Source organism: Orycteropus afer, unplaced genomic scaffold, assembly GCF_000298275.1.
Source record: "Orycteropus afer afer isolate SDZICR_OR568_19922 unplaced genomic scaffold, OryAfe1.0 scaffold00094, whole genome shotgun sequence".
NCBI classification, from domain to species: Eukaryota; Metazoa; Chordata; class Mammalia; order Tubulidentata; family Orycteropodidae; genus Orycteropus; species Orycteropus afer.
In genome coordinates, this window is record NW_006921681.1 from 3,399,477 (window position 1) to 3,427,423 (window position 27,947).

The 27,947-nt window shown below is 42.4% G+C and overlaps 1 protein-coding gene across 1 annotated transcript; it reads left to right on the forward strand.

Annotated features, from left to right (window-relative positions):
• Positions 1 to 1,549: 1,549 nt before the first annotated feature.
• Positions 1,550 to 27,947, forward strand: PARK7 (Parkinsonism associated deglycase). Its single transcript, XM_007942593.2, has 6 exons — positions 1,550 to 1,639; positions 3,592 to 3,693; positions 6,868 to 6,927; positions 8,389 to 8,458; positions 21,521 to 21,607; positions 27,787 to 27,947. The coding sequence occupies exons 1-6, from the start codon at positions 1,550 to 1,552 to the stop codon at positions 27,945 to 27,947; spliced, it is 570 nt and encodes a 189-aa protein (XP_007940784.1).

Here is a 27,947-nt window from a genome sequence, read left to right on the forward strand (position 1 = left end):
TGAAAATATCCCTGGATGCACAATCCAGATACTAAAGCGACTCTAGTGCGCCACCAGGCCGCTCCCACGAGTCTCAGAGGTGGATTCGCCGGATGTGACGTAACGTGACACGATCCGGCCCGAGTCTCGCATTTATAGGGGAGCAGGTGACGCGCGTGTGCGCAGTGCGGGACGGGGGCGGGGCCGGGCTGTCGGCTTCCGTTGAGGTCCTCCCGGGCGCAGAAGAGCAGCGGAGGAGGCCTTGGTGCTGTGTGTGTGGGAGACGCGAGGTCAGGTCGGGCTAAAGGGGAGCGCGGCGCGTGCGCATGCGGCGCGGGGGCCCTGGACACTCCAGACCTTAGCGGGGCCACGTGGCTTTGGTGCGGGGGCTTAGGAAGGTAGACCACTCCTACCGCCAGGCATCTATTCTCAGATGAGGTTCCTGAACCGTTCCGATCCCTCCTGTGGGTATGGTTGCGTTTGATAAACATGGCACTTTGTCTAAGCAGTCTTGTTGCTTTTGACTGTTAACCGTAGTAAGCATTTCTACAAAAGAGCTTCCAAAGTCCTGTGCATAACACCTCAATGATTTCGACCTAGTTAATGCTGTGTGTTGAAATCATTTTATTGAAAATCTGTTTTGCTTGGACAGCAAACTCTCCAGGAAAAAAAAAAAATCGGGCTAAAAGTTACAGCTGTGTGCAAAGAGAGATAATAGCTGGATTAGACTTTAGTGAAGGGAATTTCCATCTTTGTCAATCATAAAAAATGTGTTAAAAGAGTTTGACACTCTTAAATACCCCAAAAAAGTTTTTATTACAGTTATTGGAAGTTAAAAAAAAAAGTTCCCTTCAAAAATCTTACAGAGTGATTACTAACCACCGAGTATTTAATTAAATGCCTATAAAATTAAGTTTATTCGTTTCTCTGGGAAATAGTACTGTAAAAAGACATACTTTTTTTTTTTTTTTTTTGATCCCCTGCACCGTGTGAAATGCAAGACCCGTGTACTTGCGTCTTAGAAAACCTCACAGTGTATTATAAGAAATTGGATTTAACAAAACATGATAATGGTAAAAGAAAATTGAAATGATCCTAAGAGGTGTCTATTTTGTAATCCCTTCTGAGAGAATTAGCCACATCACTGTGTAGTCATTTTAGGAATCAGCAGTGGAACTCTACTATATAAACCAATTGTTGTTGTTGTTGTTGTTATATGCCGTCGAGTCGACCCCGACTCATAGCGACCCCTCCTTTGGTTTCCTAGGCAGTATCACTATGGAAGTAGGATTGCCCAACCTTCCTTCCAAGGAGTGGCTGGTGGGTTTGAACCGCCAGCCTTCTGGTTAGCAGTCAGGTGCCTTAGGCACTATGCTACCAGAGCTCCTATAAACCAATATTAAACTAAAATGCTTGTTTTTTAGTTGCATTCGTGTATCATTCCTTTTCCTCTACTCATTTGAAAATGTTTCTAAACTTAAACTTCTTGGCTTTTCCAGGGGTGCAGTGAAATTTTATTTTTTTCTGGAAAAACTTTTTCTGTTAAGTCTTTTAAAACTGCAACCTAAAAATGGCTTCTAAAAGAGCCCTGGTCATCTTGGCCAAGGGAGCCGAGGAGATGGAGACTGTCATCCCTGTGGATGTCATGAGAAGAGCTGGAGTAAGTGTCCCTGCATACCCCTCTATACCCCCCCTCACCCCCTACCCCCAATGGCAGGGTAATCCTCCCCCTCCCCTTTGAAATTATTGTTGGATTTGTAACACAGTTTGAATAATATAATAGTCAAAGTACTAAAAAAACCCAAACTCAACGCTCTCGAGTTGATTCTGACTTACAGTGATCCCTATTGGGTTTCTGAGGTTCTGAGGTGGTAAATCTTTATGGAAGTAGATTGTCCCATTTTCCTTCCATGGAGTGGCGGCTGGTGGTTTTGAACTGCCAACCTTGTCGTTAGCAGTCCAATGCCTTAGGCAAGGTGCCACCAGAACTCATTATTCAGAGTACTAGATGAGCTATTTCAAACCTACACGGAAGTACAGACACTCTAATAAATACTCATTTATCGAACTAACTATGAGAGCAGATTGACAACAGGAACTTGAAAGGATGGATGAGAAGCGTGGTGGGAGGCAGGGAGTGTGTTGATGATGATGAAATAGTTAAAAGGTTGTGGAGAAAGGTGGCCTAGAAGAATGTGACTACTGACCCTGAATTGTATATGCAGAAATTGTTGAAGTGGTGTATGTGTTGCTGTGTATGTTTTCACCAAAAGAAACCCAAAACACATTTACTGCCTATATTTAATACTTGTTACCATTTTGCCATATTTTAGACTCGTTTCTTAAAGAACAAATGCTTTAAATAAATAAAATTGAAACTTCTTTCTTCTTTTTCCAATCCTGTTCTCTCTGTCCTCAAATTGATTTGTATCCATCCCATGCATGTCTTTAAAGTAGCCTTAGTCTATAGCTCTCATTCTGCATGTTCTTCCATATTGCTACCTAAGGATAGAGAACATTAAGGTAATGCTGTGTGCCAGGTGTCCTCTAAGCACTTACTTACATGAACTTGTTTAAACTTTTCAACAGCCTTGATTTAAGTATTGCCATTCCTTTTACAGTGGAAGAAACTGAGGCACAGATACACAAAATAACATTCTGATGGTTACAGTTACTGAGTAAGAGTCAGCACTCAGTTCAGAGCCAGGGACTGTGCACCCCCCTCCTCCCAGTCTAATTAATTCTTATACTCTTCTGACTCTCAAATGTAGATACCCATTGATCCAGTTTATTCATTTAAAACTGCTGCTTGGTCTCACACTCTGTGAACATTCCACATCTATTACATTGCTTCTAATGACAGTATTAGAATACTGTAAATATTAGAATACAATAAATATTGTCGTGCAGGTTTCCGTGTGCAAATGTGTGGAGGTTTTTCCAGAGTGTATACCTAAATGTGGAGTAGCAGAATTGCTAGGCTTAAGGATATCATCAGTCTTACTAGGTTTTGCGAAATTGCCCTTTAACTCACTGCCATTGAGTCAATTCCTACTCATAGTGACTAGAGCTGTGCTAGGGTTTCCAAGGCTGTAAGTGTTTACCTAAGCAGACTGCCTCATCTTTCTCCTTTGAAGGGGCTGGTGGGTTTGAACTGCTGACCTTTAGATTAGCAGTTGAATGCTTTAACCGCTGTACTATCAGAGCTCCTGGCTACTCTTCAATGTATCAGTTTGTTGTTCACAGCAGTGTAAGAAAATTCCCAGCTCTTGATACCTCTTGTGAGGTTTAAGTCGCCACAGCAATCCTGCTAAATGGCTCATTAATAGGATGATCATGTAATTTATTGCCCAGACCAGAAAACTTTGGGGAAAAAGAACACTAATCTTATACATAAGATACCAGGACAGCAGCTGTAATTGGGGCTGTCCCAAGCAAACTGGGACAGACCTAGATACCAAATATATAAGCCAGTTTATTAGCTTAACTTCAGCATAGCTCTATTACAGTATTTCTTGCCAGATTATTTTAAAACACATGACAGCTGTGAAAATGTTACTCTAAATTTATGTTTCAGTGTTCTTAAATGTCACGATGTCATCTTCCTCCTAGATTAAGGTCATCGTTGCGGGCTTGGCTGGAAAAGACCCAGTACAGTGTAGCCGAGATGTTGTCATTTGTCCTGATGCCAGTCTTGAAGATGCAAAAAAAGAGGTTTGTTCTCCGTACTTGATATGTTTCTTCTCCGTTCCTTAATACATCTTCTTTATTAGTACTAATTTCTTGAAATGTCTTTAGACTACATCTAAGAAAGACTATTGTTCGTGGAGACTTATTGTAAGAAAGGTATTTTGCTTAGATATCTTCCCCTTTAAACCAAGTCCTGGTAGGATGACTTCACTTTTTCCCAGCCTGTATCCATAGCACTTGGTGAATGCCTGACACAACATGTGCTTTGTAAGTTGGATGGATGGTAGGTGGGTGGAAGGGTAGACAGGAGAATAGGTAGATGGATAGATGGATGCATGGTTGAGTAGAAGGATGGGTGGATGAATGAGTGGGTGGGTGGATGGAGAGACAGATGTATGGTTGGATAGAGGGACGGGTGGGCAGACGGGTGGGTGTGAGGACTGCTCTTCCATCATCATTCTTTTTTTTAGCAGTATAATACGTCCTTTATTTATTTACTTATTTTTCTCTCTCTCTTTTTGTTTTAATTTTAAAAGCTTGTTTTACGTTCAACGTCATGCATACATTTAGTTTCATTACCCATTTGCCATGTCCAACCCTAACCCAGCCTCCTCCCCTCCCTATCCTGCAACCCTCCCCTTGTGCCCCTCATAATTATGCACTTCTGTTTGTCCTGCATTTCCTCAGTTTGAATGTTGGTCCTTTGGTGTCTCATGGTCTATTGCTCTAAGGGATGTATTATTACCATTGAGTGTGTGGGTATCCTGGGTTGAGTGGTCTGCGTGTACATCTTGTTAACTGTTGGGCTGAGAGCCTGCCCCTGGGGGTGAGTTTTATTCCAGGTGCTGAATGTATTTCAGGGCCATAGTATTGGGAGTCTCCCCAGACTTCATCTGACCAGTAATTCTGGTCATTATTGAGTTTTTGGATTTTGTTCCACATTTTCCCTCCCACTCTATCCAGGATCTTCAGATTTGATCCTTTCCTGAGTAGTTGGCATTGGTAGCCAGGCACCATCCATTTCTTCTGGTCTCGAGGGCCATCGTGTCCTAGGGTTGATTGCTTCTAAATGCCCTTTTTTATGTGTGTGTGTGCATTCTTCTTCACTTCCGATGCTAGGAGACCATTAGCTCCATCTTAGATTGCTGCTTGAAAGCTTTTAAGACCCCAGTCGCTACTCACCAATGTAGGATGTGGAGCAATGCTTTTATGTATTTTATTGTGCCATTGAGTCTGGTGTCCACCAGTACTATGGTCCTGAGGTAGTAGCTCTATTGGATCTCTCTCCCATAGTGTTGGGATGTCTGTGAGGTATTACTCTGTGTCTGTCTTCTGTTGTTTCTGTAAGAACTGCAGGTATTTTGTATCACTGGTGTCTGTACAAGATTAACCTCAGCTGAGTCTATCCTTGGTCTCAAGTGTACCTCTATCTATTCACTGACCCCTGTCTGATCATCTCAGGTGTTTATGTGTTTATCTGTATAGCCTAATGTTTGGTGTTAATGGCGATGTGATAACATTGGGAAATGAGAGGACACCAAACTGCACATAAGAGATAGACGACAGATGCTAAAAACCAACCAGTGTGTCCACAATACCACAATTCCCATCATCATTCTTGCTTACACAGACAGCTTTGTCTTCTATTATAACTTTGTTACTTTATATGTAAAGAATAAAGCTCTACCTTACCATTAATTTCTTGCTCTTTATTCTAAAGCTGCTTTTGTCACACCCCTTTTCAGTGGGGTATAGTGGTATAGTAGGTAGGCATTTGGCTGCTGACCAAAAGGTCAGTGGTTCAAACCCACCAGCTATTTTACCAAAGAACGATGAAGCAGTCAGCTTCCGTAAAGATTGACAGTCTTGGAAACCCAATGGGGGTCACTATGAGTCAGAATCAACTTAATGACAGTGAGTGTGGTTTTTGATTTCAGTGGCACAGACGTAGTTAGGTGACTGGTTTACCTGGAACAACTCATACTGTAATAGTGGTTGGATTAAGGGAGGCATAAGGTTTCTACTTAAATTGTGTAACTTTTTCAGTGTCTTCAGAATTATGATTCTTAACCTTTGAATATGACACATACTTTGGGGACTCTCTGAAGAGCTGGGTTCCTTTCCCCAGAAGCCTGCCCTTTCTCCAGCACAGTAGGTGATGAGTTGAAACAGCCAACATTTTGGTTAGCACTGGAGTGCTTTAACCACCTTGTCACCAGGGTTCCTTTGTTGCACTAAATAGGTACTAAATATATTAAATATTTGTTTTGCAATTGGCTGAATGACTGACAGGTTTTGAACTACTCAGAGTGGCAGTAAACCAATTTCCGTTTTGTAATTTCAGCAAGTTTGAAATTACTACAGGGTTCTAGGCTGTTTTTGAGGTACTTAAATCTTGTGTCATTTTCTCTCCAAGTTCTCTTGTTCATAAAATTTAAACTCAGTGGCTTTTACTTAAAATTAGCTTTTCTTTTAATTTTTTTGGGGGGAGCTAGGTATATTCTAGCCCCCCCTCACAAAAAACAAATATTTAGTACCTATTTAGTACAACAGAAGAACCCTGGTGATAAGGTGTTTAAAGCACTCCAGTGTTAACCAAAAAGTCAGGAGTTTCAACTCATCAGCTACTGTGCTGGTGAAAGGGCAGGCTTCTGGGGGAAGGAACCCAGCTCTTCAGAGTCCCCAAAGTATGTGTCATCTTCAAAGGTTAAGAATCATAATTCTGAAGACTTTGAAAAAGTTACACAATTTAAGTAGAAACCTTACCCCTCCCTTAATCCAACCACTATTACAGTATGAAAAATTCACTTATAAATGGTGTATCTTTGAGCATCTGTATACACATACTTATGTCAGTGGGATGTATGGATAAAATATACACCTCTGTACATGCACACACTTTTTTTTTCTTTTTTGACTAAAATGAGATCACATTATACCTGCTATTCTGCAACATGGACATCATTTCATGTTGCCATGTACAAATTTTCCACATTTTTTTTTTTCTAATTACAACAGCATTCCATTATGTGGACACATCTTCCTTTATTTGACACTGTTCTAGTCACAGGTGTTAAGATTATCTCGTGTATTTTGCTTGTGTCCTACATTTAAAATATGAAGAAGCTACTGGACTATCTCTTTAATGCACATTTAAAACGAAATGTTTTCACTTTTCTATTTTTTAAATTGTTACAGGGACCATTTGACGTGGTGGTTCTGCCAGGAGGTAATCTGGGTGCACAGAATTTATCTGAGGTACAAGCTCTAAAGAACGTGTTTCAACATCTGCATGTGTTCTGTTGATTTTGATATTATCCACATATTTCAGCAAGGAAGCTGTGAATAAAATAGGAAGAAGTGAAATTAGCAGAGTAGTGTTCTGGCCTTAATTTTATTTTTAAAAATGTCAGATTACTTATTATAGATGCAGGCTGAGTTAATGGTGTTTATGAACAGAATCAATGAATACAGTCCAAATCTAAGATTATAAATGTTTTCCCCCAGCAGAAGAATGATCTAATTTTGTATCTTGTGAAGGTTAAGCGTGGAAAGATGAGGGATCTACTATCTGTTCACTAATGAAGAGCTGGGGAGAAAAGTGTGTCAGAGCTGCCAGCTTCACTTATAAATGGCATCAGAAGAAGCCACTGCTTCTTCATTTTAAGTCTTAAGTGAAGAGTCTGCCTGCAGTGCCTGGTAAAACCCCCGAGACTATGGCCCCTCGTTGCCCTTCAGGCCTGGAATTGAACTCACTCCCATGGCTTCCAGCAGAATAGTAGACAAGCCTATAGGGTGAATATTCATGCCCGGTAGATAGGCTCCTTAGAACGATCAAGCATGGAAGAGAAGGGCAGTGTTTGCACAGGGAGACAGCTCAAGGGGCAGGAAAGCATAGTAAAGAAGTACACAGAGAAGAGGTAACTACAGGGAGGAAATGGAAAGAGAGCCATTACATTGTGGGGATTGCAGGCAACAAAATGTGTATGAACTGCTATATGGAAAATGAATTTGCTCTAGAACTTTTACCCAAATCACAATAAAAATTAAAAAGGGGGAAAAAAAAGTCAACAGCAGGTGGACTCCCTGGGTACAAGTGATGAATGCCTCTGGCTCCCAACTAAAAGGTTAGAGGTTGAACCTAGAGGCGCCTCAGAAGAAAGGCCTGGTGGTCTACTTCCAAGAACTCAGCGTTGGAAACTGTGGAGCACAGTTGTGCTGTGACACACGTGGAGCGCCCAGGAGTCAGTCAGTCATTGGCCACTGGTGCTGACTGGTGCTGCCGGCAGGAACGAGGGGGAAGGAGGAGCAGGACAGCAGAGGAAACTCGCGGCAGGTCATGTCTGATACTTGGATTGTGTCCTGCTGGATTATGTTCCTGACTCTACCATCTGAAAACACACAGGCCACCACATTCCCTCCCTTTTAGTTTTCTTCCAGAAATACACAATGGCTAGGGTCAGGTGTACCCAAAGGACATTGCTCTTTTCTTCTTATCTTTTAAGTGTAGAAGAATGTCTTACTACAATCAATGCCTTGATGAGGTGGAAGAATGTAGAAACATGAATTTGCTAACTGTTAATGATACAGAAATATTATTGAAAAAATAGATTAGAGGTCTTGTGGTTTATGCTAAAATCAGCTTCTACCAAAGCTGTCTAGAGAGAGATTTGCCTGTGGCTTAATGACAGTTCATTGTGTTTGGTTTTCTTTGGACAGTCTCCTGCTGTGAGAGAGATACTGAAGGAACAACAGAACAGTAAGAGACTCATCGCTGCCATCTGTGCAGGTAATGTCAGGGCCGTCCTGGTTGCAACGTCTTGTTGATTTTCTTCCAAAATTTGATGGGGTGACCTTTATGATGAGGTTTCATTCTGAAGAGTTCTCCCCTTTATAGTGCAAACTGCATCTGTTTTGGTGCCTTTCGTTTGAGTAGCAAGAAGTAGGTGCCATTTTAGAAACATGCATGGTGGTTCTGTTTTCTGCCTTTCCGTGCCTCTGGCCTGCATTCTGTGAAACTTAACATTTTCCATGTTTGGTTGACCTCAGAGGAAAACAGGGCCCTCTGGAATTCAGTAAACAGCTTGTTATAGCACGTCTCTGTGCCAGAAAGGATGTCTGCCAGCACACAGTCAGCAGGAATCTCAGACATAAACATTACAGCTCTGCCCTGAGCCTGCCCTGCAGATGCAGGGGCCTGATGGTACTTACCTCCCACCTTCCAGAGCAGGGTCTGCTTCTCACTGCAGTGCTAGATCTCCAGCACTGTGTTAATTGCATCTGTCATTCACACCACAGTGACATCATTTGGCTTCATCAATGGCCCCACATCTTTGACAGTTAATAGTTTGTTTTCTGATATGGTTTGGAACATCTGTTTTTGTGACCTTTGTATTAAGTGATGTGCTGTCTTACATTTTTTCCATTGTGTAATTTGTACCATTGCCTTTGTTGTTACATGTCTATGAATGAATGACTGGTTTGATAAAATGGCAGATTAGTGTTTCATTCACTTCAAAAGACTTTAAGAATACGCTAAGGTTGAGTTGATTCTGACTCATAGCGATCCCTCCTTGGGTTTCCGAGGCGGTAAATCTCTACGGAAGTAGATTGCCCGATTTTCCTTCCATGGAGTGGCTGGTGGGTTTGAACCACCAACCTTCTGGTAGTCACATGCCTTAGGCATGATGCCACCAGAGCTCCTTGAAGTGTGGGGACTCTAGGGATTATGCATTGGAGCAGTGGTTGTCATAGTTCTTTTAAAGGGTTGGCAAGGTCAAAACAAATAATGCTAAGATGTTATTTGCCATTTTTACCCATTCCCTGAGAAGTGCACATTGGGGTATGGAGGTGCCATCATTCAGGCTTGGCCTGTGTACTTGTACTTGTGTATTCTTGTGTTTTAAATTTTTCTCAGTTTTAACTTCTGACACAGTAGATGTTCATAGATGTAAACCCACCATGAGAGTTAAAAGGGTCCTGAGACCCCAGTGTTTAAGAGCTGTATTACTGACCACCTTTGTAAGCCCTGCCTTGGTTTCCATTTGACACTAGCCTTCTGACAGGCGGGCACAGGTTCATTTTTGCTGCATCCCTCATTCTTTGGTTCTTTTGACCAGAGGAAGAAAGTTGGGTGTCTTAGTTTCTTATTGCTGCTATTGCAAAAATATCACAAGTGTATGGGTTTAACAGTTATTTTCTCACAGTTTAGAAGGCTGGATGTCTGAATTCAGGTTCTGGGGGAAGGGGCTCAGGAATTCTGAGATTCCTGCTGACTATGTGCTGGCAGGTTCTCTTGGCTCTGGAGGGAGATCCTTGTCTCCTTCAGCTTCTCTCCCTCCATTCCTTCGGCATCTTCATGTGACGTGTTTCTTCCCCTCTGTCTCTGCTTGCTTCTCTGGGCCTAAGCTGCTACTTCTATATCTCAGAAGTGATTGGTTTAAGACATAACCTACACTGATATAGCCACATTAACATAACAAAGAAAACCTATTCCCAGATGGGTTCTATCCACAGATACAGGGGTTAGGGGTTATTACATGTTGGGGGCTCACAGTTCAATCCACAACATAGGATTTATGCTGGGTGTGTTCCCTTAGGACTCTGCTGAAATTGAAAATGCCAGGTCAGTCCTCCTGTGTCACTTAGGCAACAAAGTGATCACTCACATCTGATTCACTCTTTTGTGTTGAGGCAAGCATGGTGCCCTCAGCGGTGTCGTTCTCTGGAGCTTAGACCATCCAGAATTTCAAATCTGCATTTGAAAATACACCAACATTCTAACAATGTATACACAACGTAACTCACTGCCATTGAGGTTGGATACGACTCATAGCGACCCGTCTTTGGGTTTCCGAGGCGGTATCACTACGGAAGTAGATTGCCCAACCTTCCTTCCGAGGAGTGGCTGGTGGATTTGAACCGTCAGCCTTCTGGTTAGCAATCAAATGCCTTAGGCACTATGCCACCAGAGCTAGTACCGTTAAATATCCATGTTTCTGCAGCACTGTTCTGGGGCCTGCAAAAAATAGGAAACAAAACTCCTGATGAATAAGTTGTAGTAACTCAGGTGTGAGATGAGAGTGGTAGGAGTGGAATAGAAGGATAATGGAAGAGGTTCAGATGTTTTAAATTGGCAAATGAGAAATAAGTTGGTGATTAAATGTGGTTAGGAGTTGGGAACTAGTTTATTGAACTGAAAAAATCAAAAGGTTTAGTTTAGCCCCAAATATTGAGTGTGCGAGAAGGAGAGAAACTGGAAGGGAGACTGTCTTGGGAATAAACAAAATGAGACTGGTTAGGCCTGGGGAGGAAGCTTCCAGGTGAAGGAGTGGGCAGTTGCCTCATGCTCTGGGGTGGGAGGAAAAAGTCAGCCTGGGAGCTCTGTGTACCTTTTCTAAGTAACCACAAGGTGGTGCTGTTGACTTTGGCCTCTTGACTGCAAAAAGGGATTCAGTCAACTTTACCCCCAGGAAAAGGAGAAAAGCCTTGTACTTGTACAGTGATGGATCTCTTCTGTCTGCGCAGACCTGACGCTGGAGGATAGACTCCACAACATTTTTTTATCAATCAGAATTTCAAGTAATGTTGTTGATAGGTGCCTTTGAGTTGATTTTCAACTTATCACCATGCCATGTGTCAGAGTAGAACTGCTCCATAGGGTTTTCTAGGCTGTAATCTTTATGGGAACTGATTTCTGGGTCTTTCTCTCCTGAAGTCTTAGGGTGAGTTCCTTTGGGTTAGCAGCCAAGTACTTAATCCTTGTGCCATTTAAAAAAAAAACAAAACAAAAAACCCACTGCCATTGTGTGGATTCTGGACTCATAGTCACCCCCATTGGGTTTCCAAGACTATAAATCTTTATGGAAGTAGATTGCCTCATCTTCCTCCCGCTGAGCAGCTGGTGGATTTGCACCACTGACCTTCTGGTTAGCAACCAAATGCCTTACTCGCTCTGCTACCAGAGCTCCTTTGGGCTCCTCAAATAGTAGGAGTTTTTAAATATCTCCTCTGTAATTCTTCCAATCAAATTTCTAAGTCTCAGAAAGCAATAATTAAGGGCTTACCATGGTGATTACGGCATCAGCAAATTCCTAAATCCCAACAATAGCATAAATTTACTAACATTACTGCATGTAGCAGTTTTATCACCTGGAGGTGATCATCGCCATTCAATCAATTCTGGCTCATAGAGACCCTGTGTATGACAGGATGAAACACTGCTTGGTCCTGCACCATCCTCACAATCATTGCTACGTTTGACCCCATTGGTGCAGCCACGTGTCCATCCATCTCGTTGAAGGTCGTCTTTTTCCACTGACCCTCTACTTCATCAAGGATGATGTCCTTCTCCGGGGACTGCACACTCCTGATCACATGTCCAGAGAAGGTGAGGCCAAGTCTTGCCATCCTGCTTTCTAAGGAGCATTCTGGCTGCACTTCTTCCAGGACAGATTTGTTCGTTCTTCTGGCAGGCCATGGTTCTTCACCAACACCACAATTCAGAGGCATCAGTTCGTCTTTAATCTTCCTTATTTGTTGTCTAGCTCTTGCTTGCATATGAGACAATTGAAAACACCATGGCTTGGGTGAGACACACTTTAATCCTCAAAATGATATCTTTGCTTTTTTGTTTTTAAAAAAATTTTTTTTTTAGATTTGGATGAAAGTTTACAGTTGTTATTGTTGTTGTTGTGTGCCGTCAAGTCAGACCTGACTCATAGCGACCCCTCCTTGTGTTTCCGAGGTAGTATCTCTACGGAAGTAGATTGCCCAACCTTCCTTCTGAGGAGTGGCTGATGGGTTTGAACCGCCAGCCTTCTGGTTAGCAGTCACATGCCTTAGGCACTACATTACCAGAGTTTATTCATTTTCCTTACAACAGTTCATACACACTTTTGTTTCGTGACGTTGACTGCAATTCCCCACAATGTAATGGTTCTTTTCCCACTTCTTCCCTGTAGTTACCTCTTCCCTGGGTCCTTCTTTTACATTCCTGACCTTTAAGGTATCTCCTTGTGTAAACACCCTTCTATTCTCCCATGATTGATCACTGATCGCTCTAAGGAATGTATCTACCTGATGTAAATGTTCACCCTATATAAGTGAGTTCAGTTCCAGACCTGAAGGGTAATTAGGGGTGATAGTCTCAGTGGTCTTACCAGGCTTTATCAGACCAGTGAAAATGGTCTTTTTTTTTTTTTTTTTTTCCATGATTTTGAGTTTTGTCCCACATTGTTCTTCCACTCTGTTCAGGATTTCCTGCATTGATCCCTTTCCAAGTGGTTGACAGTGGTAGCCAGGCACCATCTAGTTCTCATCTCATAGTCATATAGGCTGAAGATCACATGGTCTGCTAGTCACAGGGACTAATTGTTTCCATGCATCTCTAGTTTTCTTCATTCTTCTTTGCTCTGCATGAGGAGAGACCCGTTGTTGCATCTACATGGCCGCTTGCAAGCTTTTAATACCTCAGTTGCTACTCACAAAGTTGGATGTAGAACATTGTTTTTGTGTAGTATGTTACGCCAGTTGAGCTTGATGCAACCATGGTCCCAAGCCCACAGGTCCAACTACTTGTTCCCTCAGGGTGGTTGGCTGTGGCCAAGAAATTGTCATAACTTTGCCCCTTGTCAGCTCTGTTATATATTTGGACATTTTTACAACACATGCAGATACATATGTAGAAATATCATCTGCCAGCCTTATATATGGGTATGGGTACATTTTCTTTTGCCTAGACATACCTGATCATTCAGCCTGTCTGCCCATTTATTACCTGTAGGTTAATGTTTGTTACCGCTGACAACGCAGTATTGTATATGTAAAAGGGTTGATCTCTGTTGTCAGCACCTCTTGTGTACCTCTCTGTGTCATCTTCTTCCTCAGTGCCACTGTGTTGAACACTCCCTTTTGGTACATTGCCCTTCTCTTCACCCAAATCAGTACTTGTCTCTACCTATTTAGCTGTGTTCCCTCCCCTCCTCTTCCATCCCTGGTAACCTACAAAGAAAATTTCCTTCCATAGTAAACCTTTCTTTGACTTATTACAATAGTGAACCAATACAGTATTTGTCTTTCTGTGAATAACTTATTTCATTTAGCATAATGTCTTCCAAGTCCACATTATGTACCATTTCACAGATTCTGCATTACTCTTTAGGGTTGCATAGAATTCCATTGTGTATATGTACCATAGTTTGGTTATCCATCCTTCTGTTGATGGGCACTTAGGTTGTTTCCATCTCTGCTATTGTGAATGACATCTGTGCTTTTTAACTTTAAAGAGGTTTTTTGCAGCAGAGTTGCCCAATGCAATACATTGTTTGATTTCTTAACTGCTTCTTGCATAGGCATTGATTATGGATCCAAGTGAAATGAAATCCTTGACAACTTCAGTATTTCCTCCATTTATCATGATGTTGGTTTTTGGTCCAGTTATGAGGGTTTTTTTTTTTTTTTTTAAATGTTACAGTGTAATCCTTACTGAAGGCTGTAGTCTTTGACCTTCATCAGTAAGTGCTTCAAGTCATCTTCACTTCCAGCAAGCAAGGTTGTGTCCTCTGCATATGGTAGATTGTTAATGAGTCTTCCTGCAACCCTGATGCAGTCTTTTTCATACAGTCCAGCTTCTCTGATTATTTGTTCAGCATCCAGATTGAATAAATATGGTAAAAAGACACACATCTTTCCTGATTTCAAACCATGCAGTATCCCATTGTTCTGTTTGAATGACTGCCTGTACAGGTTCCTCATGAGCACACTCAAGTGTTTTGAAATTCCCATTCTTCACAGTGTTATCCATTATCTGTTATGATCCACACAGTTGACTGCCTTTGCATAGTCAGTAAAACACAGGTAGACATCTTTCTAGTATTGTCTGGTTTAAATCAAGATCGTCTGATACCAGCAATGTATGTCCTCTTCTGAATCCAACTTGAGTTTCTCACAGTTCTCTGTCTATATACTGCTCCAACCATTTTTGAATTATTTTCAGAAGAATCTTAGTTGCATATGATATTAATGATATTGTTCAGTAATTTCTGCATTCTGTTGGATCACCACTCATGAATGGGCACAAATATTTATCTCTTCCAATTGGTTGGTCAGGTAGCTGTCTTCTAGATTTTTTGGCATAAACAAGTGAATGCCTCCCGCACTCCCTTGAGCCTTGTTTCTCTCCAATTCCTTCAGTGCAACTTGGATTTCTTCCTTCAACACCATCAGTTCTTGATCATATGCTACCTCCTGAAATGGATGAACATTGACTACTTCTTTTTGGTACTGTGATTATATTCCTTCCATCTTTTTTTGATGCTACCTTCATTGCTCAGTATTTTACCCACAGAATCCTTCAGTGTTGTAACTGGAGGCTTGAATTTCTTCTTCCCTTCTTTCAGCTTGAGAAATGCTGAGTGTGTGCTTCCCTTCTGGATTTCTATCTCCAGGTCTCTGCACATTGCATTATAATACTTTGTTGTCTTGAGCCGCCCTTTAAAATCTTCAGTTAGGATCTTTTACTTCGTCATTTCTTCTGACATCCATTTTTGTCCTTTCCTGTCTTTTTAATGACCTTTTGCTTTCTTCACGCATGATGTCCTTGATGTCATCCAGTAATTTGTCTGTCTTTGGTCGTTAGTGTTCTGTGTGTCACATCTGTTCTTGAGATGGTCTCTGAATTCAGGTGGGATATACTCAAGGTCATACTTTGGTTCTCGTGAACTTGTTTGAATTTTCTTCAGTTTCAACTTGAACTTGCACATGAGCAATTGATTTTTTTGTTCTGTAGTGGGCCCCTGGCATTCTTCTCACTAATGGTACTGAACTTCTCTGTCGTCTTTTTCCACAATTGTCAGTTAATCAAAACCAAAACCAAGCTGAAGCAGACTGCTGCCATGTCTCTCTCCCATGGACTAGCTGGTGGGTTTGAATAACTGACTTCAGGTTCACAGCCAAGTGCTTAACCACCATGCCTCCAGTGCTCCCTCATTAGTCCTTGTGGTTAGGTGCCGTTGAGTTGGCTCCGACTCGTAGCAACCCTCATATAACAGAATGAAGCACTGCCTGGTTCTGTGTCAGCCTCACAGTCATTGCTGTGCTTGAGCCCATCGTTGCAGCCACCGTGTCATCCATCTCATTGAGGGCCTTCCCCTTTTTCACTTACCCTCTACTTTACCAAGCATGATACCCTTCTCCAGGGAATGGTCTTTTCTGACAGCATGAACAAAGTAGGTGAGATGAAGTCTGACCATTCTTCCTTTTAATGAGCATTCCAGCTATACTTCTTCCAAGACAGATTTGTTCATTCTTCTGGCAGTCCATTGTATTTTCACTGTTTTTTGCCAGTATCACAATTCACATACATCAATTCTTTGCTCTTCCTTATTTGTTGCCCAGCTTTCATATATATGTGAAGCGATACAAAATACCATAGCTTGTGTCAGGTGCACCTTGGTCTTCAAAGTGACATCTTTGCTGTAACGTTTTGAAGAGGTGTTTTGCAACAGATTTGCCCACTGCAACACTGATTTCTTGACTGCTGTTTTCATGGGCCTTGATTGTGGACCAAAGTAAACTTCAGGCTTTCCTCCATTTATTATGATGTTGCTTTATTGGTCCAGTTGTGAGGATTTTTGTATATTTTTGTGTTGTGGTGCAATCCATAGTGAAGGCTGTAGTCTTTGATCTTCATGAGTAAGTCCTTCAAGACATCTTCACTTTCAGCAAGCAAGGTTGTGTCATTTGCATATCGCCAGTTGTTAATGAGTCTTTCTCCAGTCTTGACGCTGTGTTCTTCATATAGTCCAGCTTCTTGGCTTACTTGCTCAGCATACAGATCAAATACGTGGTGAAAGGATACCACCCTGACGTATACCTTTCTTGATTTTAAACTGTGCATGTATCCCCTTGTTCTGTTCAAACAGCCATCACTTGATCTATGTATAGGTTCCTCATGAGCACAAATAAGTGTTCTGGAATTCCCATTCTTTGCATTGTTATCCATAAATTGTTATAATTTGCATAGTCATTAACAACACAGGTAAACATTTTTGTGGTATTCTTTGCTTTTAGCCAATATCCATCTGACATCAGCAATGATATCCCTTGTTCCACATCCTCTTCTAAATCTGGCTTGAATTTCTGGCAGTTCCTTGTCTATTTACTGCTGCAACTGTTTTTGAATTATCTTCAGCAAAATTTTACTGGCATGTGATATTAATGATAATTGTTCAATAATCTCTTCATTTTGTTGAATCACCTTTTTCGGGATGGGCACAAATATGGATCTCTTCCAGTCAATTGACCAGGTACCTGTCTTCTAAATTTTTTTGCATGAACAAATGAACACCCCCAGCCCTTCATCTGTTTGTTAAAACATCTCAATGGGTATTCCGTTAATTCTTGGAACCTTGTTTTATGCCACTTCCTTCAGTGCAGCTTGGACTTCTTCCTTCAGTACGATTGGTTCTTGATCATATGCTACCTGCTGAAATGGTTGAACATTTTGGTACAGTGACTCTCTGTGTTGCTTCCATCTTTTGATGCTTTGTGCATCATTCAATATTTTGCCCATAAAATCCTTCACCATTGCAATTTGAGGTGTAAAATTTTTTCTTCATTTCTTTCAGCTTGAGAAATGCCAAGTGTTTTTCCCTTTGGGTTTTCTAATCTGGGTCTTGCACATTTCTTTATAATACTTTACTTTGCCTTCTTGAGCTGCCCTTTGAAATCTTCTGTTCAGTTCTTTTATTTAATCATTTCTTCCATTTGCTTTAGCTGTTTTTTGTTCAGTAGCAAATTTCAGAGTCTCTCAGACTTCCAATTTCGTCTTTTTTTCTTTTCCTATTTTCTTAATGAACTCTTTTTTTTTTTTTTAAATCACAGCCATCCTAGTGGATGTGAAGTGGTGGGTACCTCATTGTGGTTTCAATTTGCATTTCCTTAAGGACTAATGACCACCACTGGTCTGTCAGTTTGTTCTCATGGTCATTAGTCCTTTGTTGTTGTTGTTAGGTACCGTGGAGCTGTCTCTGACTCATAGTGACCCCATGCACAGCAGAACAAAACACTGCCCAATCCCGCGCCAGCCCCACAATCCCTGCTGTACTTGAGCCCATCGCCGCAGCCACTGTGTTAGTCCATCTTGTTGAGGGTCTTCCCCTCTTTCGTCAACCCTCCTCCTTACCAAGCATGACATCCCTTTCCAGGGAATGGCCCCTTTTGACAACATGACCAAAGTCTGGCCATTCTCACCTCCAAGGAGCATTCCGGCTGCACTTCTTCCAGGACAGGTTTGTTAATTCTTTTAGCAGTCCATGGTATTTTCAGCATTCTTCACCAGCACCACATCTCAAAAACATCAATTTTTTTCATTAGTCCTTACAGAAATGCGAATCAAAACCACAATGAGGTACCTACCACTTCACACCCACTAGGATGGCTGTGATTAAAAACAACCGCCATCACCCAGAATACAACAGGTGTTAAGTATGTGAAGAAATTGGAACTGTCATCCATTGCTGGTGAGATTGCAAAATGGTCCAGTCAGTCACTGTGCAAAACAGTTTGGGAGCTCTGGTGGCGTAGTGCTTAAGGCATTTGACTGCTAACCAGAAGGTTGGCAGTTCAGACCCACCAGCCACTCCTCACAAGGAAGACTGGGCAATCTACTTCTGTAGCAATACCACCTTGGAAACCCAAGGAGGGGTCACTGTAAGTCTTTATTTGGGAGCTCTGGTGGTGTAGCACCTAAGGCTTTGACTGCTAACCAGAAAGCTGGTGGTTCAAACCCACCAGACACTCCTCAAAAGGAAGTATGGGCAATCTACTTCCATAGTGATACCATCTCAGAAATCCAAGGAGGGGTCGCTATGAGTCGAATCGGCTCGACAGCAATGAGTTTGCTTTTTGGTTTATAGAGTTTAAATACAGATTTTCCATATGATCTAGCAGTTCTACTCCTAGGAATATACATAGAAGAATTTCAGGCAGAGTTTCAAAAAGATATTTGTTGTATACTGGTGTTCATTGCAGCATTATTTACAGTAGTCAAAATGTGGAAACAACCCAAATGTCCGTTAGCAGGTAAATGATAAACAAAATGTAAAACTCACTGCCATCAAGTTGATTGTAACTCATAGTAACACCCGTTGGGTTTCTGAGGCTGTAAATCTTTATGGAAGTAGATTACCTCATCTTCCTCCCACAGAACAGCTGGTAGGTTTAAACCGCCTACCTTCTGGTTAGCATCCAAAATGCCTTACCCACTGTGTTACTGGAGCTCATGGAATATTACTAAGCCATAAAGAGAAAAAGAAGTTTTGGTACATGGTACAGCATGGATGATCTTTCAAACATTATGCTAAATAAGTCAGACACAAAAGGATAATACTATGTAATCTTATAGGAAATATCTAGAATAGGCAAATTTATAGTGACCAAGTTTATTAGTGGTTACCAGGAGCGGTCTTGGCTGCTAACTGAAAGGTCAGCCATTTGAACCCACCAGCCGCACTGTAGGAGAAAGATGAGGCAGTCTGCTTCCATAAGGATTTACCCTCTGGGCATCTGTAGTCCATCACTGGATTTGGTTTTGGTTTACCAGGGGCAAGAGTGAATGTGCAGAGGGGAGTCCACCTGTAGACGGCACTGAGGTTCTGTTAAGGGCTGTGGAGCATTTGGAAATTTACAAACAGATGGTGGTGATGATTGCACAACATGGTGGTGGTGGTTAATAGCACTGAATTATACATATAAAAATGTTGAAATGCCAAATGTTTTGTTACATATATTTTTATTACACATACTCACAAGTTAGTTGAAGAGAAACATGTATTTATGGGTTTTGATTAAACATTTAATAGAAACTAGGACTTGGTCTGAAGCTGCCACCTGATCCTGAGTGGGAAGCTTATGTAATTAGGTATTATTTGTTTGATCTTCCTGTGAGGTTGTTGTTTAACAGCTAAGACCCGAGTACTCTGTAGGTATATTATGTAACAACTTTTCCCCAAGTGCAAAAAAGGCAGAGAGGCCACAAGTTTTGACCTCCTCTAACCACACAAGAGGAGGACAGAATCACTATCAGTAACCCAAGGCCTATTCCTGCAAGGGCAGACATGCTGCCTCCCTCCAGCCCTTTCACCAACCGTTCCTCCCAAAGCACCCACCACCTCTCTCCTGGGTCCGATAATTCGCTGCAGTGGCCACATAGAACTCACAGATTACAGGGTTTATTAGGGAAGCACTAGGCTACAATTCAAGTTCAGGAAAAAATGCTCAGTTTCTCTCCCAGCCCACAGTCTCTCTCCTAACAGTCTCTCTCCCAATAGTGCGTGTCCCTCGGTGTCTCACTCAGCAATGTGTATCTCTTGCGTCTCTTTCCCAGCAGTGCATGTGTCTTTCAGCAGCACATCTTCCTCAACCAGCAGTCAGAGAGAGACCTCTTCTGCCTCTAGGAGGGCTCCTTTTGAGCCTGGCAGAGTGGCCAAACTAGCCAATCATAACATCAGAACTCTAAGCACCTGAGAGAGAGTGGGAACCTCCCAGAACATTGCTTTGTGTTGCGCACAACAGAAATACCCCAGATGGATAACTTTTACAATCAGGAGCTCCTCAGTTGCTCACAGCAAATTCCACCACAGAGTTTACAAAGACTTACGGCTAGAAAATCCATACCAGGTAATTTACTACACAGCGCCAAGTATCGGGTTGAAAATGAAAGACCTGTAAGACCAAATATTAAGGTTGACTGGAGCTAAAAGTGTACGGGCTAAACCATAGGATCTCAGCCCTGGTACTCTACACTTTTGAAGGTCAGGATGCTATTGTAAAGATTGTTTTTCTGGGTGTGAGATGAGATGTTAGAAAATATTTTTTGATGACTTAGAGCAAAAAGACTAAAGAAATAACTAAAGAAAGCTTTAAGATAATGAGGTAACAAAGATATAAACCCTTTTTGTTTTTAGCCCTTTTTTGGGGAACATTGCATTCAAAATACACCCACTTCTCACTTGCCGACATGGATAGGTTCCAAAGATCATTATGTGAGTAGCAGGAGGATGCTGAGGCAGCCCAGGATCCCCGACCCTTGGAACTGTGTGTTTTTGGCACTGTGTTTTTTTGTGCTCTGGATTCCAAGGCTGCACCATTAGGGCTGGTGCTTGAGTGGACCTGGGGCCTGGCTGCTGGACTAGGGGCACAGTTGGTGGCTCTGGGGCTCAGAGTCAAGACTGAGTGGGGTTGCTGTCATGCCCATGGCTCTCGCAGCAGCCTCAGCCGCTTGCTGCCCACCTGCGGGCAGGGAGGACCCCACAGAAACGAGCAGTGTGCTGCTGGCCTTTGAGGGCTTGGAGTCTGAGGCTGAGAGCCTGGAGACTGACAGCTGCTCAGAAGAGGAGCTCAGCAGCCTGAGTGTGGCAGAGGAGGGGCAGCCAGCTTCTGCTGCAGCCCCTGGGGGCCCGTTCTGCACCTAGTACCTTTTCCTTTATCGTCGAACTAAGTCTTTCATTTTGCTAAAACAAAGTTAGCCCGTGGTGATCGCTTCCCCACTTTCTTGAGGGAGAACCTGTTTTCTGTGTCTGCTTCTTGGACATTAAGGTAAATCTTTGGTTAAATAGTTATTGAAGTATTTGGTGTATGCATCTCTGTCATTTGCCAGATGTGCCTACCACGTAATTTATTATAAGCGTACTTTACCTCTCATTCTGAGACCTGTTTAATTTCAGAGTCAGGACTGTATTTTAGGTAAGAGTTTCTTGATCGTGAAGAATACACTTACAGTGCAATTTGTAAAACATGGATTTTTCTGCATCTACATTTAGTAAGGTCTGTCTGTTTGTCTTATTTTTAGGTCCTACAGCTCTTTTGGCTCATGAAATAGGTTTTGGGAGCAAAGTGACAACACACCCACTTGCTAAAGACAAAATGATGAATGGAAGTAAGTATATGTTTATATTTTAATGTACAAAACACCCTCTCAAAAAGCTTGAGTTTAACGTTGTTTCCCCGCCATCTAATACAAGGAGCTGGGTGGCACAGTGGTTAAAGCGCTTAGCAGCGAACCAAAAGTTTGACTGTTCAACCCCACCAGCCACTCCTTGGGAGAAAGATGTTGCAGTCTGCTTCTGTAAAGATTGAAGAAAACCAAACTCACTGCCGTTGAGTCAAATCCAACTCACAGCAAGCCCTCCTTGGGTTTCTGAGGCAGTATTTCTATGGAGGTAGATTGCTCAGTCTTCCTTCTGAGGAGCGGCTGGTGGGTTTAGAACCTCCAGCCTTCCCATTAGCAGTCAAATGACTTGGGCACTATGCCACCAGAGTTCCTTCCTTATAAAGATTACAGCCTTGGAAACCCTGTGGGACAGTTCTACTCTGTCCTATACAGTTGCTGAGACTTGACAACAATGGGTTCCTTTTACAACCTATTATGTGGAGGCTGGCTGGGTTCATCACTTTCTCCTGAGCGTTTTAACTGGAGAGAGAGAGAGAGGTGACTACAGGCCGTAGGAAAGGTTCTTGTCTAGCCAGGTGTGTGCCCTGATCAAAGGGCACATAACCTCAGCCAGCAGCCAGCTGGATTCCTGCTGGTCACAGATGGAAAGTGATTACGAAATGCTGCTTTAGCTAGTGTTTTCACTAAATAGGTTGCCAGCAGCCAGAGGGTAAATTTTAAACCTTGACAGCACTTTCAGAAAGTGCCCTTTCCTCCACAGTCCAAAGTAAGACAAGCATTGCTGTCTTCATTCAGAGAACGCCCTGGTGGCAGGCATGTTTCCTTTGTGGTATGTTTCTTTCATAATTGTCAGCCAGACATTTAATTTTTAAAATTAATTTTGTAAGAGCAATTTCTGTTCATGGTAAAAAATTCAAACAGTACAGAAGAGGAAGAAGTTAAAAACCAAACCTTCCTCTTTGTCTCCCTCACCCTGTTTCTCCTCAGAGGCAGCTCTATTAAAAGTTTCTTGTGTGACTGTACTGAGTTGTCTCTACCCATTTTCATTATCTTTTTAGATTTTATTTACTCAAGTGAGATCATACTATATATGTACTGTTCGGCAGCCACTCTGTTTTCACTTAACAGTGTATCTTATGATCCCTTTTCACAGCACATGTGGATTTGCTCCATTCTCGTAACTGCTATGTGTGTTTGAATGTGTTTATAATAGATTTAATTATTCTCCTGGGGCTTTGGGGTTTTTGCTTTCACAAGCCATACTATAATGAACATCTGTGAATGTCTTTGTGAGCATATCTGAAACTTCCTTTTTTAAAGGGATGTAAAGTGATGGATATTTCATGTTCATAAACTTTATCTAAAGTAGTGTTTTCTTGAAAATTATAACTTTATTTTAGTTGTTAGAAATACACTGAGCTGTTAATACTGCTGTCTACTTGAGAATTGCTTTTTTTTTTTAATTGTGATTTGGATGAAAGTTTACAGAGCAAATTCACTTTCCATACAGCAGCTCACATACACTTTGTCTCATGACATTGACTACAATTTCCCACAATGCAACAGCTTCCCTTCCACTTCCTCCCCATAGTTACCTCTTCCCTGTGTCCTTCCCTCCATGCATTCCTGCCCCCTAAGCTGTGTCCTTGTGCATGCACAGCCCTTCTATTCTCCCATGATTGTTCTCTCCAAGGACTATATCTACTTAATGTAAATGTTCAGCTCATATGTCTGTCTTTTGTTTGGCTGGAAGCCACACGAGTGAGTTCAGTTCTAGACCTGAAGGGCAGCTAAGGGCCATAGTCTCAGTGGTTCCATCAGCCTCTATCAGACCAGCAAACCTGGGAGAATTGCTTTTACTAGGAAAAAAAACCCCAAAAGGCAAAAATTTTTACTTTGCCCTAAGGGAGAGCTTTAAGAGGGTCTGAAAGAAATAGAGCAAACAGAAATAGACTTCCTTTGTTTTTGTTGTTTGCCATCGAGTTGGACCTGACTCATAGTGACCCCTCCTTGGGTTTCCGAGGCAGTATCACTACGGAAGTAGATTGCCCCATCTTCCTTTAGTAGTTATAATTTATTTAGAAGGAAGACTTGAATAGAACACATTCCTGTATTATCTGAAGGTGTATCTGTTGTCTCTGTTTTCTCTTAATGCCTCAGAAACTATGAGGTTGTGATCAGGAAGAGAAACGATTAGATTGTAACTCTCATGAGCCAGAGCTTTCCAAGGACAGTCACGTATGTTGTCTTGGTGGAACTTCATGGTCCCCAGCACCTAGCCGGGCAGATACTATTATGTTGACTTCACAGATGGGGAAACCGATGCTCAGAGATGGAGCCACTTGTCCAAAGTCAGGTCAGAACTCGAGCCAGCCTAGCCTTCTGTCTTGGCTTTAGTTCTGCAAAACAGGACCCCCCCATACCATCGCTGTGAATTATAGTGAGGCTCCCACATGTGTTTATTGTACAAGGCTTTGCATTTAATCAGTAAGTCTGATAATAAGAACAATTGTTTGAAATTTCCAACTCTTCAGAATATCCCGAGAAGTGGAATTATTTCCTGCGTGAGGCCCTTCTGTTTGTTCTCATCAGGAAATTAATAGCTCAGTATGAAATTTTTCCTCAAATAAGTAGTCTAACCTGAACAGCAACGTCTTTTCTTTTTTTAAAAAAACAAATTAAAAAACAAGTGATGACTTTGTTCAGTGCGTCCTTGACTGCCTAGTCACAGCAGCAGAGAGCCTGCCCTCACCGAGCCACTGTCTCTTGTGGTAATCCCACCACTTGGCGCACTGTCCTTTGGTCTCATTTAATTTTTGCAATAATCCTATTAGGTTGGTATATCATCCCCATTTTACAGAGAAGTGAGGCTTGGAGTTGGACAGCTACTATATGGCAGACCTGGGATTTGATCCCAGAGTGGCTGTGCTCAGGGGTCAACAAACTTTTTCTTAAAGGGCCAGATAATAAATATTTTAGGCTGTGGGACTTATGAGTAGGTTACAGCTACGCAACAGTTGCAGCTCAAAAGTAGCCACAGATAATATGCAAACAAATAGGCATGTGTGTGTGCTGATGAAACTTTGCAAAAGTAGGTGGTAGGCTGGATTTGGCCCTTGGCTGAAGTTTGCTGACCCCTTTGTCTATAGTTTTCCTATTTGCAGTTGCTTCTTCTCTGAGACTTCCTGGCTTTGGGGATTTTGCTTGAAGTTAAAAAGAAATGAATATAGGTTTGAATATGAGGTATAAAATATGTAACCATTCCCTAAGTTTACAAATAGAAATAGCTGGTGTTGCCCATGAACTCTCACAGTGCATGGTGATTTACCAAATGTAGGTTACATTGTTGTTTCTGTCAGTTCCACTAGGTGGGGGTAGGTGATGGAATAAACCCTTTACTTTTCCTGGTAGAAATTTTTGGGGAAAAGGCTGTGGAACCCTTAAGCATCTTGACCAGTTTAAACTCCATTCGTAATGATTAATATCATAGCCACCAGGGTACCTGTAAGTGAACCATTTACTGTGTGGCTCCTGTTGCCCCAGTCCAGGCTGTTCATCTCCCATTGGAGGACCAGCCCAGCAGGTTTCCTGGTTTTGCATTTAAAATTATCTTGGCCTGGTTTAACCATCAGTAAATGAGGTTAGCTCATGAAAACCTCTTCCCTACAAAGTAGAGATCTTTCTTTTCTCTATAGTAGTGTCCATGGGAAGTTTTTAATGTCCTGTCATTTCTGACTTGATTTTTTTAATACAGATAATGAGGCAAACTATTGTAGGTATCTTTAATTCACTTTGAAAAGACTGGGGCATCAGTATGCTGTTTCTGAAGTTCACTAATCTAGCAGCTTACTGCTTCTGCTTCAGGGGTGCTCAGGTGAACTTTTCTGTATGTTTCCATTGATCAAGCATTTCCAGCATTTGCTGAGCTCTTCCTCATGCTGCTGGGCTCTGGGAATAGAAAAGGGAATGAGATTTAAAAAAAACCTTGCCCATAGTGTCCTCATTGGGAGAGACTGAGGCACCTCGGGATGCACTGAATTTGGGGGGTGTAGGAGAGATGATGGGAGCTCTGGTAGCATAGTGGCTAAGGCACTTGACTGCTAACCAGAAGGCTGGTGGTTCAAACCCACCAGCCACTCCTCGGAAGGAAGGTTGGGCAATCCTACTTCCGTAGTGATACTGCCTCGGAAACCCAAGGAGGGGTCGCTATGAGTCGGGGCCGACTCGACGGCACATAACAACAACAACAACAACAGGAGAGATGATCAGAGTTGGGGTGCACACACCTGCATGTTGCATTCTGTCTGGTGATGGGTAGGGCAGATAGGCCAAGACATAGAGACTCCATTTTCACATTAATCCCTCCTCTACATCTCTCTTTTTTTTTTTTCCCAAAAATTGTGCTTATCAGTGAGTTGTGCCAGCGTCCTGCCAGATGCCCAAGACAAACTCCTGGGAGTCACTCTTGAAGCCCCTGCATGCTGTACCTTTCACTGGGTTCTAGGCATTTTATCTCTCAAATATGCTTTAAGTCTTCATTTGTTCTTCATTGCTGCCACCAGCCTAACCAGGCCCCTGTCTCTCTCTCTCTGGACAGCAGCCTCTTCTCGCTCCCTTCTGGTTCTTTCTGACCCATTCTGTGTGCAGGAGGCTAGGCCCCAGAGGGCTGTAAGCACCATCAAATGGAGTTCAGATGCATCTTCCGGGCTGTGGAATGTTGGTGGCACCCTTTCATGGGGGAGAGAACTGGATCTGCTCCAGTCTGCACTTCAGAAAGGTTGCCATTTGGCAGCGTTGAGCATGGCCTGGAGGGGTGGAAACCCAGAAGGGAGACTTGTGCTGTAGAGATCCTGCATGGAAACAGTGGGAATGGAGAAGCGAGACTGGCCCGAGGAGCACGAGTTCCTTAGTTCGTTTACCTGGTACTACAGGAGCATCTCCTTGGTGCGGTCAGTGTTCTAGGCCAGATGGGCAGAATGCTCTACCCTTTTCAAGAGTAGGAAGTGAGCAAGGACGCAGACAAATTACACAGATAACGAGGGAGATGAGCAGGGCTGTGGTGGAGAATAATCAGAGGGATGGTCGTTAGGAATAATTGGGAAAGGGAGGTCAGAGATACTACGGCCAGGGGTTGGTGTTGGCTCCGAAACAGAAAGGGAGGTGAGGAGCCAGGAAGAGCTTCTGAGCAGAGGGAGCAGCCGGTGCAGCTTTTCCTGGGCCAGAGAAGAGCCTGGTGTGTCGAGTGTCTGAAAAAATAGGGACCAGGTCCTGGGGTGGCCTGCTGGCAGTGGGGTGTTGAATAGAGGGTATTTGATGACTACTTGTTGGAGAGTCCATGAAGAGGAATTACTGAATTGGAATCTAGTAGCAGAAGTGTATTTCTTGCTTTTATATTTGCCCTGGTGGTGCAGCGGTTAAGTGCTCAGCTGCTAACCAGAAGGTTGGTGATTCAAACCTACCCAGCAGCCCTGGGAGAAAGACCTAGAGATCTGCTTCCCTAAAGGTTACAGCCTAGAACACCTTATGGCACCGTTCTGGTCTATCACATGGCATCGCTGAGAGTCAGAGTCAACTCAGCAGCACCCAACAACATTGCTTGCAAAAAAAATAAATAAATAAAGCCATTTGGAAGGTGCAGAAGGAAAGTAATCCTTGAGAAAGTGAATGTGAGTTCACCCTCCACCCTACTGCCCCACTACCTTCCAAATATTGTGCTGGAATTTTTTTTTTTATTTCTGAAGCAAAAGAGAGTCTATGTACATGCTTATTGTTCCATTAGTAGAGGCAGACCCCACCTTCAGCCTCCCCGGTATTCACAGAATTGACACTGGAACATTTGCTGCATAATAGAAATGTGTGATTAGAACACTCTCACCCCTCCTTCAACACTGATGTCCCTTCTTTAACTTACGTGTATTCATTTGCTTCCTTTCAACTGTTAGTTTCTCTCATCCTTTGCTATACACAGTTTCTTCAACATCATCATACAGGACTTTGAAGGGATTGGAGTGCCTAATGTTTATGAATGGTCAGTTAATATGTTTGTTTTTCATTTATCTCTGTGAAATCAGTAATAGGCTGTAACAGTGAATTGAATTGCTAAGTGATGTGGTTGTCCAACATAACTCATTAGGACATAACCTTTTTTTATTTTTACTTTGAAGATCATTACAGCTACTCAGAGAATCGTGTGGAAAAGGATGGCCTTATCCTTACAAGCCGTGGTCCCGGAACCAGCTTCGAGTTTGCTCTTGCTATTGTTGAGGCCCTGAACGGCAAGGAGGTGGCTGATCAGGTGAAGGCTCCACTGGTTCTTAAAGATTAG